General features: G+C 40.3%; 1 protein-coding gene across 2 annotated transcripts in view; it reads right to left on the bottom strand.

Annotated features, from left to right (window-relative positions):
- The window catches only part of LOC122564758 (astrotactin-2-like), a 1,559,828-nt gene that overhangs the window by 437,930 nt on the left and 1,107,507 nt on the right, over positions 1 to 14,391 (bottom strand). For both annotated transcript variants that reach the window (XM_043719930.1, XM_043719929.1), the window contains 2 exons: positions 13,081 to 13,214; positions 6,116 to 6,264 (listed from right to left, as the gene is read on the bottom strand). In XM_043719930.1, coding sequence (XP_043575865.1) covers positions 6,116 to 6,264; positions 13,081 to 13,214 — 283 coding nt within the window. The remainder of the gene's footprint in view (positions 1 to 6,115; positions 6,265 to 13,080; positions 13,215 to 14,391) is intronic.

Here is a 14,391-nt window from a genome sequence, read left to right as displayed (position 1 = left end):
GGGTTGTTTTTATTGGAGAAAAGAAGGTTTAGGGGTGACTTGATAGAGGTGTACAAGATGATTAGGGGTTTAGATAGGGTAGACAGTGAGAATGTTTTTCCACGTATGGAGTCAGCTATTACGAGGGGTCATAGCTTTAAATTAAGGGGTGGTAGGTAAAGGGCAGATGTTAGGGGTAGGTTCTTTACTCAGCGGGTCGTGAGTTCATGGAATGCCCTGCCAGTTGCAGTGGTGGACTCTCCCTCTTTATGGGCATTTAAGCGGGCATTGGATAGGCATATGGAGGATAGTGGGCTAGTGTAGGTTAGGTGGGCTTGGATCGGCGCAACATCGAGGGCCAAAGGGCCTGTACTGCGTTGTATTTTTCTATGTTCTATTAATATTCATATATCTGACAGCTTTAAAAACCTAAAGATTTCCAAACAAATAATCCAGGTTTGGAAGTTTCACAAATGAAACTTCATACTGAGCTAACTGTCCTATCCCTTCATACTGAGCTAACTGTCCTATCCTGTCATTCCAAAAGAGGAATAAATTTAATGCCACCAATCATAAATCAAGACAGTAACAATTTTCCATGAGCACTCCAGAGCTTTCTAACAGTTTGGATTAGGACACTGTTCCAGAAGGATTGTCTGACCTAGTGATTTTAAAATATTTTCAAAAAGGTACCAACTCCATATATCACAACTGTAAAACCCAAACCTTAAAAATGAGAATATATACAAATCAACATCTTTCTTCATAAATCCATTAAATAAATAGCTTCCACAACTCACTTTTCATTCACAGAAATCAAAAATGAAATCAAAACTATGTCCTTCCCTTAATATATATAATAGAAAAAATAGAAATTTAATATAAAGCATGGCTCTATCCACCTTAGAAGCCATGTTTCTGAATAATTATGATAGCTATCATGAATGTTCATTACAAGAATCACAAGGTAGATGGGATGGCCTCCAAGTTCTCCTTCAAGTTAAACACCATCTTAACTTGGAAATCCATTGTGTTCCTTCACTTGGAAATCTAGAAATCCTCACAAAACACTGTGGAAGCAACTTCTCCATGCAGACTATAGGCATTCAACAGGAACACTCCAATCTCTGACTCAAGCATCCAGAAATGGGCAAGCATAACTATCCTGCCACCAAAGTCTAGATCCCAACACTCAATATATACATAATTTGTTGTTGTCTTATTTTTCAGAGAGTCAAGTTTGGACAGCTTCAATGTAGATCCTGTGGGCATGAATCTATAACGAACAAACGTGAAATTCCAACATTCTACTGTTCCCTACCCTGCCCCTAACTCCTCCTGAAAACAAACTCCACCTCTGCCCCACATCCTGCACCTGCAAACCTATAACACGTTGGTTTGCATCACAAAAGAATTAAATTGCAAACATTTTCAAACTTTAAGTCAACCCGTCTCAAATCTGACCACTTCTGGTTTTACCAAAGAGAGGAAAGGGGGCAGACGCCTCTCCCAGTTTTAATAGAAAGATCCCTCATTTTAGCAAGCATGCAGTATTTTGTCTATTCCAGCTTTAAGGCCAGCTATTTGGGTTTCTTTGGCTTCAGGAAACTTGGAAGCTAAAGAAAGGCATGAATTGATGGATGAAATAGCGAAGTACTTTTCTGACATGGCTACCAAAGCAAGGAAGAGTATGAGTGTTTTCTGACAAATTTCTGCAGTGACTTGAATTAGTCCCACATCATTATCCAATGCAACTACTTTCAACAATGCACAGTCTCCTCCCCACTTCCCTGTGGCTCCCACGCCTCCAATCCCACCCTCCATCATCATGCACTTGAAAGCAGTGCCGCAAGCCCCTGGACAGAAAGTCTTAAACTTGTCTTGCACACTCTCAAAAATCAACCTCTTACTCCTCAATCTATGAGCTAGATTTTAATATTATTCATCCATCACAAACAATTGTGGGTGAGAATCAATTGTGGGTAAAAGGAACATAACGGCCATTCAGTCCATTGAGACTCTTCTATCATTCAATGAGATTCTGGTTAATCTGTGTCCTAACCTCATATTAACTGCACTCAGCCGATATCCCTAAATACATTTGCTTAACAATCTATTAAGGTTATCTATTATCTGGATAAAGCCTTAATATGGAGAACCTATCCTCAAAATGCTGTACTTATGTCCAGTGCTCATTTTTTAATGGTGGTAGGTGTATAAATATAAAATCAACATCTCCAGTTAATTAGTTAGTTTTGGAAATTATCTCCTAATCGCCTTTTTACAAAGCAATGTCCAGGTTATTAAATGAAAGCGCTGTGAAATTAATGATGCCATTTCTTTGTATTCTTAAACCGGTTCTTCAAAATTTCATTACAATTAGTTTAAATCAAGGTGAAGATTACAAATTAAATTGTTTTGTTGAATTGCTGCTGTAATGGATAACACTGTGAAGTCATGTGATTCTGGAAGCAGATGACCATTGGCGATGTCAGGACATCGCCCAGCACAGAAACTTGCAACTATGGGAATAATAGCTTCTTTAAGTGAACTGACTAACATGCAGATGGGGTTTCACTAGACAAACAATGTCATGATTTAAATTGTCAATTCTACAACAGCAACAAGGAATCTCTTTTGCTGTCTTTGTCAACTGCACTATAGGTGAAACTAAGGGCACTTGTTGATAATAATGACACAGATGAATATAATGACTTTATTACCAATGAACATCTGCGTTAGTAATCTAATCTAATCTAATGAATTATAATGACTTTATTACTAATGAACATCTGCGTTAAGTGGTCACCTGCCTAAGTTCTTCATACTTGTGCAGGATGGCTGTTTTTTCAGAAAAGAGCATGTGCTTAATGTAGTCTCATTTTACTGCCAACATGAAGTCAACACAAGCAAAGCAAATCACTTTTTTTTTAAACGTCAGCAATTAAATTATGTTATTCAAGACTGTGAAGTTGATACAGTCACTTAGACTGTGAAAAAAAATCGGGATGGCTGCTGGACAGCATCTGCAGACAGGTTGAAGAGCTTCAAGACACTCGTTTCGCCGAATTGAACCAGGAGGGGATTATAATAATGTTGACACCAAGCTGCTACAATCGAGATGATTTTTATTTCATAATTACTTGAAGGTGATGAGTCTTTAAAAAGAAACATTACCAAGTATTACTTTCATGTTATACTTGAAAATGATTCATTTTATTGTATCAGAATTTTTCTCTTGTGCTAAGCAAGGAAAAGTTGATTAAGGAAAACACTGCTGCTGTAACAAGAGAACATATTTCTGGAAAATGGTCCAATGAAAATATGATTTGAAATTAGAAATAAGGAAGAAAAAATATCCTTGATGGAATTGTACGACAGACCCCACCCTGCTCAATTGTCAGAGGGAAATTGAGGAAGAAGTATGTAGAGAAATCTCAGATAAATGTGGGAATAATAAGGTTATAATTGTGGGTATTTTAATTTTCCAAATATTGACTAGGACTACTGTCATGTTAAAGGTTTGAATGGTGAAGAATTTATTACATGTGCTCAAATAATTTTCTTTGTCAATGTGTAAATATTCCTACCAGAGAAGGAGCAAAACTTGACCTTCTCCTGGGTAATAAGCCAGGGCGAAAGACTGAAACACTTAAGGTCCAGTGATCATAATTCCATTTGTTTTACAAGAGTTAGGAAAAAGGATAAGGCTTCCAAAAAAATTAAAACTTTTAAATTGGAGTAAGGCAAATTTTAATGGAATGAGATGACAGCTTTCAAAAGTTGATTGAATATAAAACATAGAACGTAGAACGGTGCAGCACAGTACAGGCCCTTCAGCCCTTGATGTTGTGCTGACCTTTTATCCTACTCGAAGATCAAACTAATCTATAAACCCGACATTTCACTATCCTCCTTGTGCCTATCCAAGAGTCGCATCAACATCCCTAATGTATCTGACTCCATTACCATTGCTGGCACTGCATTCCACGCACCCACCACTCTCTGTGAAAAGAAAGTACCTCTGGCATCTCCCTAAATCTTCCTCCAATGACCTTAAAATTATGTGCCTCATGATAGCCATTTCCAGCCTGGGAAAACGTCTCTGGCTATCCACTTTATCTATGTTTCTCATCATCTTGTAAACCTCTATCAAGTCATCTCTCATCCTTCTTCCCTAGCTCCCTCAACCTTTCTTCATAAGACATGCCTTCCACTCCAGGGAGATCCCAGTAAATCTCCTCTGCACTCTTTCTAAAGCTTCCACATCTTTCCTATAATGAGGCAACCAGAACTGAATACAATATTCCAAGTGTGCTCTAACCAGAGCTTTATAGATTTGCAACATAACCTCACAGCTCTTAAACTCAATCCCTCTACTAATGAAAGCCAACACACCACCCACCTTCTTAACGGCTCTATCAGTTTGGGTGGCAACTTTGAGGGATCTGTGGACGTGGATGTCAAGACCCCTCTGCTCCCCCACACTGCCAAGAATCCTACCTTTAACTCTGTAATCTGCATTCAAATTTGACTTTCTAAAATGAATCACTTCACACTTTTCCAGTTTAACTTCCATCTTCCACTTCTCAGTCCAGCTCTGCATCCTGTCAATGTCCCGTTGCAGCCTACAACAGTCCTCCACACTTTCCACAACTCCACCAAACTTTGTGTCATCGACAAACTTCCTAACCCACCCCTTCCACTTCCTCACAAAGAGTAGAAGTCCTAGAACAGATCCCTGTGGAACACCATTGGTCACCGAACTCCAGGCTGAATACTTTCCATCTAGTACCACCCTCTGTCTTCTATGGGCCAGCCAATTCTGTATCCAGACAGCCAGGTCTCTCGTATCCCATGCCTCCTTACTTTCTGAACTGAAGTAGACTGTTCACAGGTAAAGGAATGTCTGATAAGTGGGAGGCTTTCAAAAGTTTAATCACGAAAGTTCAGAATCGTTAAGAGTGAAAGATAAAGTCGGTAGGAACAGAGGTTTCTTGTTCTCCAGAAAGAAAGAGCAAGAAAGGTGTGTGGATTATGAACACAAGATGAATTCATAGAAATGAGATACATCCTCATAGTCTCACAGTCTATTCTCTGTTTGAACAGTGAAACAGAAAGTTGTCCTGCAGATGGGTTCTGGCTATCGGAATGATCAGTTTGTACATTATACCTCTTTGACACTAATTCACCAGTTTAAGTCTACAAATACAAAAGATTTCAACAAAAATGAATTATTGATAATCCATGCATAGGCCTTTAAATTTAAGTGTGGACACGGTATTTCGCTCCTTCTCAAGAGAAAAGAAGCCCAAGCATTACAAAACTCTATGTCACATTGAAGGGATATTTGTGGGCATGCATATTACAGACATATCATAATTCAATAAAATGTAATTTGTCAATAACAAACATAGGATGGTTTATTTCCACAAGTTTGAGAAAAAGCTTAGCCATATTTTCTATCAACTAGTGCTAGCTCATGATTCAGTATCCTACCCTTAGATTTCTGGGCAACCCTTCATGTGGCTCATTAAAACAAAACCACTTGGCACACACTCCATCCTATAATCAGAGGAAGAACATTAAGTACAACTGTTCTCAATAGATAATCCAGCCACAAATAAAGTTAACAATTTTATGAAATGATATGGCAAGCTCAGGCTACATTTTCGACTTGTAGATGTGGCAGGGAGGAGGGGAGGGGGAGTCAAAGGCATCAAATCTCACATTAAACCGTGGGTATAAATGTTGTGTTTACATAGAGTGACTTCTCTGGCAATGATTCTCACCACTGATGACTTGATAGGCAGTGAAAATCAAGTTCAATATTACCTCATCCAAAACAAAAGTCACAAAGAAACAAATTTCAAGTTTTAATACCACAATGAGGTTGTTTTTCAAAATTCATAACTGAAATGCCATTACGCAGGTTAGTGTGTAGACATACTTTCAAATGCATTTCGAATGAAAAACTGCCATTTTATTCCACCCTTCATTTGACATCCAGCTTTAAGACTTGAATTTTGTAACAAAAATGAATGCAATTAACACTGATTGGTAAATATCGAATCAAAATTGACTTTAATTAAAAGTCTTGAACAATAAAAGCTTATTTGAGGAAGTGAACGCTTACCTGCATAAAGATTTGGGTCGATATAATCATCCAGTTTCTTATAGTGAATGATGTAGTCAGCTATCTTAGTTCCTATCATGGGTTGGGCATCCTGCCATTCCAAGCCTATCATCGTACTTGATGGTTCTACACTTGTTGAGAGTCTCAACCTTTTTGATCAAACAAAAAAAAAGAGACATGTATTAAAGATGGAAAGGACTCTAGCTTGTACATCTTGTTCCTGAGGCCTGTCTCCCCAAATTATTGGGAGCCACATTTAAAAACACTCCGGTCCATTACGTTAAAACAAATGTCACCATCAGACTAACATAAGAATCTAAAGGCAACGTGAACAAATCAAATTTTAAAAGACGTATTAACATTGAATGTAACAAACACAGTCTTTAACAAGTCAATCAATTGTTTCAATCTTGATAATATATTGAACATCCTATATCTGTATGCACTTGCTGTTTACAAAGTAATGCTTCTTGTTGTGATATCCTTATCCTATTTGTATGACAATTTATTGGTTTAGAGTCACGGTCGATATATATAATATATGATTCCTTACAAATGTAGGGCACGAGTAGGTCATTGAAGCCTTCAGCCTATTATAAAGTTATAGATTCACAACAGCACAAAGGAGACCATTCAGAACATCAAGTACATGTTAGGTCTCTTTCAATCAGCCAGTTAGTTCCACTCCCCAGCTCTGTTTCGAGATCCCAACTCCGTCAAGTGGCCATCCAATTGTCTTTTGAAATAATTTGAAATCAGTTACTGACCAAGAACATAGACAAAAAGTGGAAGTCAAAATTGCTCAAAAAAACTGTCTCCTCAGGATGCTAACATATAAAATGATGTGGAACTCAGAAGTACCCAAACTAATGGAGCTGGGTTCTTTAAACACTATTACTAAATGCAATAATGGATGGTGAAAAGTTATACGAACTGGCATATCACAAAATACTTGACGCTTTTGATAAAGCTGTGTTTATAAAACACATCTTAGGTAACTTGAAGCAGATGACATGTAATGTAAAGGCTGATGTTGGAGAAGATTACTCGTCAAAAGGTAGGAAACAATGGGTACTGGTCATTGAAGCTATGTTAACATGATGGTGTGGGGGCTGGGACATTGTTTGGGATGTAAACTGAAGAGGATTCAGTACTAGATTAGATTAGATTAGATTACTTACAGTATGGAAACAGGCCCTTCGGCCCAACAAGTCCACACCGACACGCCGAAGCGCACCCACCCAGACCCATTCCTCTACATTTACCCCTGCACCTAGCACTACGGGCAATTTTAGCATGGCCAATTCGCCTTACCTGAATGTGGTGACACATGACTCAATGGTTGGATTATTGTTGACTTTTTTTGTTTATTCTTTTGTACCATGTGGACATTGCTGTCCAGGTCAACATTTACTGCACATTGCTAACTGTTGTTGTGGTTGTTGTTTTTCATCTTGGTGAAGGATAAATCTGCGAGGAGAAAGTGAGGTCTGCAGATGCTGGAGATCAAAGTTGAAACTTTATTGCTGGAACAGCACAGCAGGTCAGGCAGCATCCAGGGAACAGGAGATTCGACGTTTCGGGCACAGGCCCTTCTTCAGGAAGGATAAATCTGGTAGATTTGTTGTCACTAACATCTCTCCTGGTAGAATCTATGCAGCCTTATTGTTTGAGTGCGGTTGAGGAAAAAACATTGGAAGTCTAATGAGAAGAGGCGATGTCTTAGACAAGATGCAGTTTAGCACATGATAGCAATCAAGTTGCATTTGCATGACAGAATTTGTAACTAAAAATATGAGGGGAACTCAATGGAAGGTCTTAATCCTTTGAGTCCAAATCTGTTCTTCCATCCGGGGCCATGTGAAATCATAATGGTGGTCAATGCTGAAAACGCTCCTCATTACAAACCCTTCCAGATCCTTATACAATGGTGTTGCGCTGCCTTCTTGAACTACTACCATTCTTATGGGTGAGTACACCCACAGTGTTATTCGAAATGGAATTGCTGTATTTGGACCAAAGAACAGTGAAGGAAGACAATTTAATTCCAATCCAGGATGTGGTGTAAAGGGGCACTTGCAGATGGTGATGGTTATTTGCATTTGTTACCCTTATAAATCGAGGTGGTAGAGGAGACAGGTTTGAGAGGTGCTATGGAAGGAGATTTGGTGAGTTACTATAATGCAGACCATCTGTATTGCTGCCATCTTGCATAGTGTGGAGGAGGTGAATGTTGAAGGTGATGGATGGGTTGTCAATCAAGTGAAATGCTGTGTCCTGAATGTTGACAGTGGGAGAATCACTGATGGTCTTGACCAATGAATGATTAGGTTCACCCTTGTTGGAAATAGCCACTGCCCGCCACTTGTGAAACACAAATGTTACTTTGAGCTTATCAGCTCAATTCTAAATTGTCCAGGTTTAGTTGCATGGCTTGCTTCAGAATCGGGGGAATTGCAAATGGTGTGGAATTTTGTGCATTCAACCATAAACAAAATCACTTCTGACTTTATGATGGAGGGGAATTCATTGATGAAGCAGCTGTAGATAGTTCAGCCAAGGCTACGACTCAGAGAAACTCCTGTAGTGATGTCCTGGCATAGAAACAATTGACTTCCAACAATTGCAACCATTTTCCTCTGTGCTCAGTACAAGTCCAATCAATGAAAGCTTTTCCTCAATATGCGTTGACTTCAATTTTGCAAAAGTTCCTTGATGTCATACTCTGTCAAATGTTGCTTTGAATACAAAGCTAGTTAATTTCATCTCTCCTGTTGAATTCTGCTCTTCTGTCCATGATTGGGCAAAGTAGCGAGGTCAGGAGCTGTGTACTCCTGGTGAAAGCCAAACTGAGTGTTGGCAAGCAGTTTATTGTTGAGTAAATGCCACATGGTGGCATGTTTGATGACCTACTTGCATCGCCTTGCTGATGATTAAGAATGGATTAATATGTGATAATTGATCAAGTTGGACTTGTTATCCATTTTGTTCAGTGGACATACCTAGGCTATTTTCTGCAATGCTAAGTAAATGCCAGTAGTGGGCCAACTTGGCTCACAACTCAGATCCTTTATAGCATTGGTCTTCATTATTATTGCTGGAATGTTATCATGGCCTACAGTTTTTATATTACCTAATGTTTTCTTGATGTTATTTAGAATAAACTGTATTGGCTGAAGACTGGTATCTGTGAGGTTGGAGATCTCAGGAGTAGGCTAAGATGGATCATCATCTGTTTGGGCCTGCAGTCTTTGGAGTTTATGAAAGGAGATCTGATTGAGGTGTAAAAGGTGTTAAACAAGATTGATACAGTAGACATAAAGCAAATGTTTCCTGTTGTGGGACAATGTGGAGTGAGATGTCATTGTTTTAGAATAAGGGGTAGCAGATTTAAAACAGAGATGCCAAAGAATTACTTCTCTCAAAGGGTCATGAATTTGTGGAATTCATTATCCCAGAGTGTAGTGTGCTGGGAAACTGAATAAGCTTAAGGAGGAGGTAAACAGAATTTTAATTAGTAATGGGTGGAAGCATGATGGAGAGTGGGTAGGGAAGTGAAGTTGAGGCCGACATGAAATGATTGAATTGAATGGTGGAGCAGGTTTGAGGGACTGAATTGTCTACTCCTGCTCCTTGTTCTTATGTTCTTATCCACTCAGCATCTCTGCTTGAACATAGTTGCAAATGTCTCAGGCTTGGCTTTACACTGTTGTGCTCAGACTGCCATCACTGAGATAGGACAGTAGTGGAGGCTCATCATTCATAGCTGGATTGTAAAGCTTTGAGCTAATTCACCGGCCGGGAAATTACACCTCTGTCTATCACATTTTACATCCACTATTTTGCACATTAATCATTATGTAGTTTCACCCAATTGACATCAAGGTTAGAATTTTCATCTCTCAATTATGGTGAGCTCAGAGGTGAGAATGGGCAGTTAATTGGATGGGATGGTGGTAAATGAGCACCCCACTGCTTTGCCATCTCGGCTTGCAGTAAGATCAGGTTTGGTCATCCTTGGTTGTCCTTGCCTGCGAGAGGTCCCTTCATTAAAGGTATTAATGAGTGGAGGCACCGGGGATGGGGCCTGTCAAGAGCCAATATTCTGTCCCTCACACATTACTTATCTGTGGCTTGCATCACTCCACAACCCCTGCCAATCCTGAGTCTGGTTATCTCTGCAGGACTCACGGCCTCTATTCTGGGGCTGCTGAGCATAGTGGGTGCCCATCTCAGAGGGTGAGATTTCTGCCCCAGGATCTTCATTTCAGAGTATGCCGCATGAGTAGCCTTGCTATTGCCTGATTAGCTTGTAGTTGAGTGGAGAAAGTGAGGACTGCAGATGCTGGAGATCAGAGCTGAAAATGTGTTGCTGGAAAANGTTTCGGGCATAAGCCCTTCTTCAGGAATAGAGGCAGGAAGCCTCCAGGGTGGAGAAATAAATGGTGGTGGGGGGGAGGGGGAGGAGGTGGGGTTGGAGAGTAGGTAGCAAAGAGTACAATAGGTTAGATTAGATTACTTAGATTACATACAGTGTGGAAACAGACCCTTCGGCCCAACAAGTCCACACCGACCCGTCGAAGCACAACCTACCCATTCCCCTACATTTATCCCTTTACCTAACACTACGGGCAATTTAACATGGCCAATTCACCTGACCTGCACATCTTTGGACTGTGGGAGGAAACTGAAGAAGGGCTTATGCCCGAAACGTCGATTCTTCTGTTCCTTGGATGCTGCCTGACCTGCTGCGCTTTTCCAGCAACACATTTTCAGCTCTTGTAGTTGAGTGGGCCTTCCTGAAGAGGCAGCACTGATCTCTTGTTACTCATCCAATTGGACCCGAATTCCCTGACTCCTCGATGAGGCTCCACCTCTTATTTTAAGTATGTCTCATCCTGCTCCTGGCATGACCTTCTACATGTCAGAAACTGATGTGGAAACAACATGAAGATTTTGAAATTGAGGGGCTTGCTTGGCCAGGAACAAGCACAGGTCAGTAACAGCGTTCGGGTGATGGGGCGATAGAGTATATCGGTTAAGATTTTAACTGATACAAACAGCCGCATTTCCATTGAATTAAAATTAGGCTGTAAAAGAGGTCATTCCTCAAGTGAACCTGTACTCTCCCCTTCCACTTCCTTGTTGACCTGCACTTTTCAAAAATCTCTTCAGGTGCTTATTCTGTTCTCTTATAAAAGCCATGATTGAATTTACCTTCCTTACAGGCATTCTGGATTATAACCACTGCAGAAGACATAAGAGCTGCAGTAGCCTTTCAGTCCATCAAGGTAGGCATTAGCAATGAGTACAATAGGTGAATGGGGATGGGGATGGAGGTGATAGGTCAGAGAGGAGGGTGGGGGAAGGTAGCAAAGAATACAATAGGTGAATGGGGGTGGGGATAGAGGTGATAGGTCAGAAGGGAGGGTGGAGTGGATAGGTGGGAAGGGAGACTGGCAGGTAGGACAGGTCATGGGGACAGTGCTGAGCTGGACAGTGCTACCTTCCCCCACCCTCCTCTCTGACCTATCACCTCCATCCCCAGGGTGCTCCGGTTTCCTCCCACAGTCCAAAGATGTGCAGGTCAGGTGAATTGGCCATGCTAAATTGCCCGTAGTGTTAGGTAAAGGGGTAAATGTAGGGGAATGGGTAGGTTGTGCTTCGGCGGGTCGGTGTGGACTTGTTGGGCCGAAGGGCCTGTTTCCACACTGTATGTAATCTAATCTAACCTATTGTACTCTTTGCTACCTCCTCCCCCTCCCCCCCACCACCATTTATTTCTCCACCCTGGAGGCTTCCTGCCTCTATTCCTGATGAAGGGCTTTTGCCTGAAACGTCAATTTTCCTGCTCCTCGGATGCTGCCTGACCTGCTGTGCTTTTCCAGCACCACTCTGATCTAAACTCTTTCAGTCCATCTGCTATATGACAAATAAGATCATGGCTGATCTAATAATCCTCATCTCCCCTTTCTTTCCTTTTCTCCATAACCCTTGATTCCCTTACTGATTAAAAATCTGCCTGTCTCAGTCTTGAAAATACTTAATGAACCAATCTCTATTGTCCTCTATGCTAAAGAAGTCCACAGATATATTACCTCCTGATGGAATAAATTCCTCCTCAACTCTGTCTGAAGTGGGCGACCCCTTAGTGTGAGTTTATGCTGCTATCTGGTCCTGAACTCACTGCACTGAAATGTTTTACCTCATGCCATTCGATTGTAGCTTTTTTTGTCAATCATTTGGTGCGATTAAGGACTCAGTCAGCAGAGGCTTGGATGACCTTAAGTTTACACAGGGTGGAATGTGGGAAGCCAGCCACCAGTCTTGCAATAGTCGAGTCTAAAGGGAACAAAGGAATGACTGAGGGTTTCATCAACAGATGAGCTGAGGAATTGAGAATGGGGGGGTTGGGGGGATTGTGGCATTGTAATTGGATGACGTTATGTAAGTGGAAATAGGCAGATTTAACATCGGAATGGATACATGGTTAACAGGTAGCAAACAGCCCCAGACAGTTGTCAGGGAAAGAGTTAGAGCTAGGAACGAGAGAACAGTCGTGAAAGAGAGCAGCTTTGGTCTTCACAACAATTAATTTCAAAAAATTCTGCTCACTCAGTACTGGAAGGCTAAAAACACATTTTGATTTATTATTAGGTAAATAGAAAATGCCCTCTCCTGCTAAATGCTTAATTTGTGGTTTCGGTGAAGAACAAAGAATGCATTAGATATTTTAATTCAAAGGACATTGCTAAAAATATCAGGGTGACATCATAAAATGTGCATTTAAATCAATACTACACCTGATCCCACTGGCTCACTTATGCTCCACAGTTCACAACAACTGTGCCAAAGAGCTCAGACTGTGGTGTTATCTCTTGAAACTTTAAACCACTAGGATTTCCAACATCAGGAGTCTCTAAAACCTTATGCAAAGGTGATTAAAAGGTGATTGGGATACGTACACAGGCTGAGGTAATGGGCTGCAGCTTGGGAGTCCATCCTCATCAAATGCACTCAAGTCACATCTGCACCAGTCATCAATGACATCACCCTTCCCCAAACACCAATAGGAGCTCATTAGCGCAGTCTTGAAAGTCTGCAAAACAATCAGAGTAGATGGGTGGCAAAAGCATTAAATCGCCATTCAGCAAGTTCAGTGGCTCATTTCCTGTGTTGCAACATCACTGCAAAAAGGCAACATAGATTCAAAAAGTCCCAACCCAGAAACAATGGTCCTTCTCACATTATTAAGCCATAATTGACATTAAAGACAACCAACACCCCATCATATTTGAAATTGTTCTCATCCATTTTTTTTTCCTTTTTTTGTCCTTTATTCCTTGCTTAACCCATATTGTTCAAGCTAGAAAAACATTGCATGACAACAAGCAATCTAACAGAATCAAAACATAGTTCATTCAAATAGGTTGGTGTCACGTTACCTCAGAATAAAAGAACACATGCTGATTTAATTATTTGTGCAGTCACTTTTGGGTAAACAGAAAGAAAAAAAATGAAGGGCAAAAAATTGTAACAAACCGTCCTTCACATTTTTCAACAAATAAAGAACGTAAAGTTGCTGCATGGAGACAGACATTTATTTAGTGGTTGGGTGCATGTTTAACTAACATTCTGAATTAGGTGGTCTGTAACCATTTTGCCCTGACTAGTCGAAGTAGCATTTTCAAAAGCAACCTGTTTTCAATGAAAACATTTGTTCACATGATAGGGTTAAAACGCCATTTCTCTGAGTAATCCTGCTTGAGCCGCTTTCACTGTGATGTTATGAGTCGTTGTATACAGTGATGACTGTATTGAAAAGTCAGAACAGTAGTGTGCAGAGACACGTCTTAGACAGCCAAACTTGTAGACAATCAACACTCAATTAAGCATGTTTTATTTCTATGTCTTGTCACTGGGGTCTTTTTCAGATGATAAGGCACAGCTTATTGCTCAGAATGTTCAAAACCTCCAAAACAATTGATAAAAGGGCTGCAGCAATATTCAAACAAATATGATTTTCCTACTTTACACATTTATTTTAAAACCAGTACAACTGAGTGAGGACAATGAAAACAGTACCAGTAATGAGCACACAAAATCTACAACAACAACAAGAGGCATAATTATACCACAATTATAAATAGGCAGATAGCTGACAAACAAAGGTGAGTTACACATTCATGATATCACAAAGCTACAGTTGGTTGTCTTTTTAATGGCATTGACTAAAAGATGAAGTTTAGAAGGTTGTCATGTGGTACTTTAGGAAA

Source organism: Chiloscyllium plagiosum, chromosome 30, assembly GCF_004010195.1.
Source record: "Chiloscyllium plagiosum isolate BGI_BamShark_2017 chromosome 30, ASM401019v2, whole genome shotgun sequence".
NCBI lineage: Eukaryota > Metazoa > Chordata > Chondrichthyes > Orectolobiformes > Hemiscylliidae > Chiloscyllium > Chiloscyllium plagiosum.
This window is presented reverse-complemented; position numbering and strand designations above follow the sequence as displayed.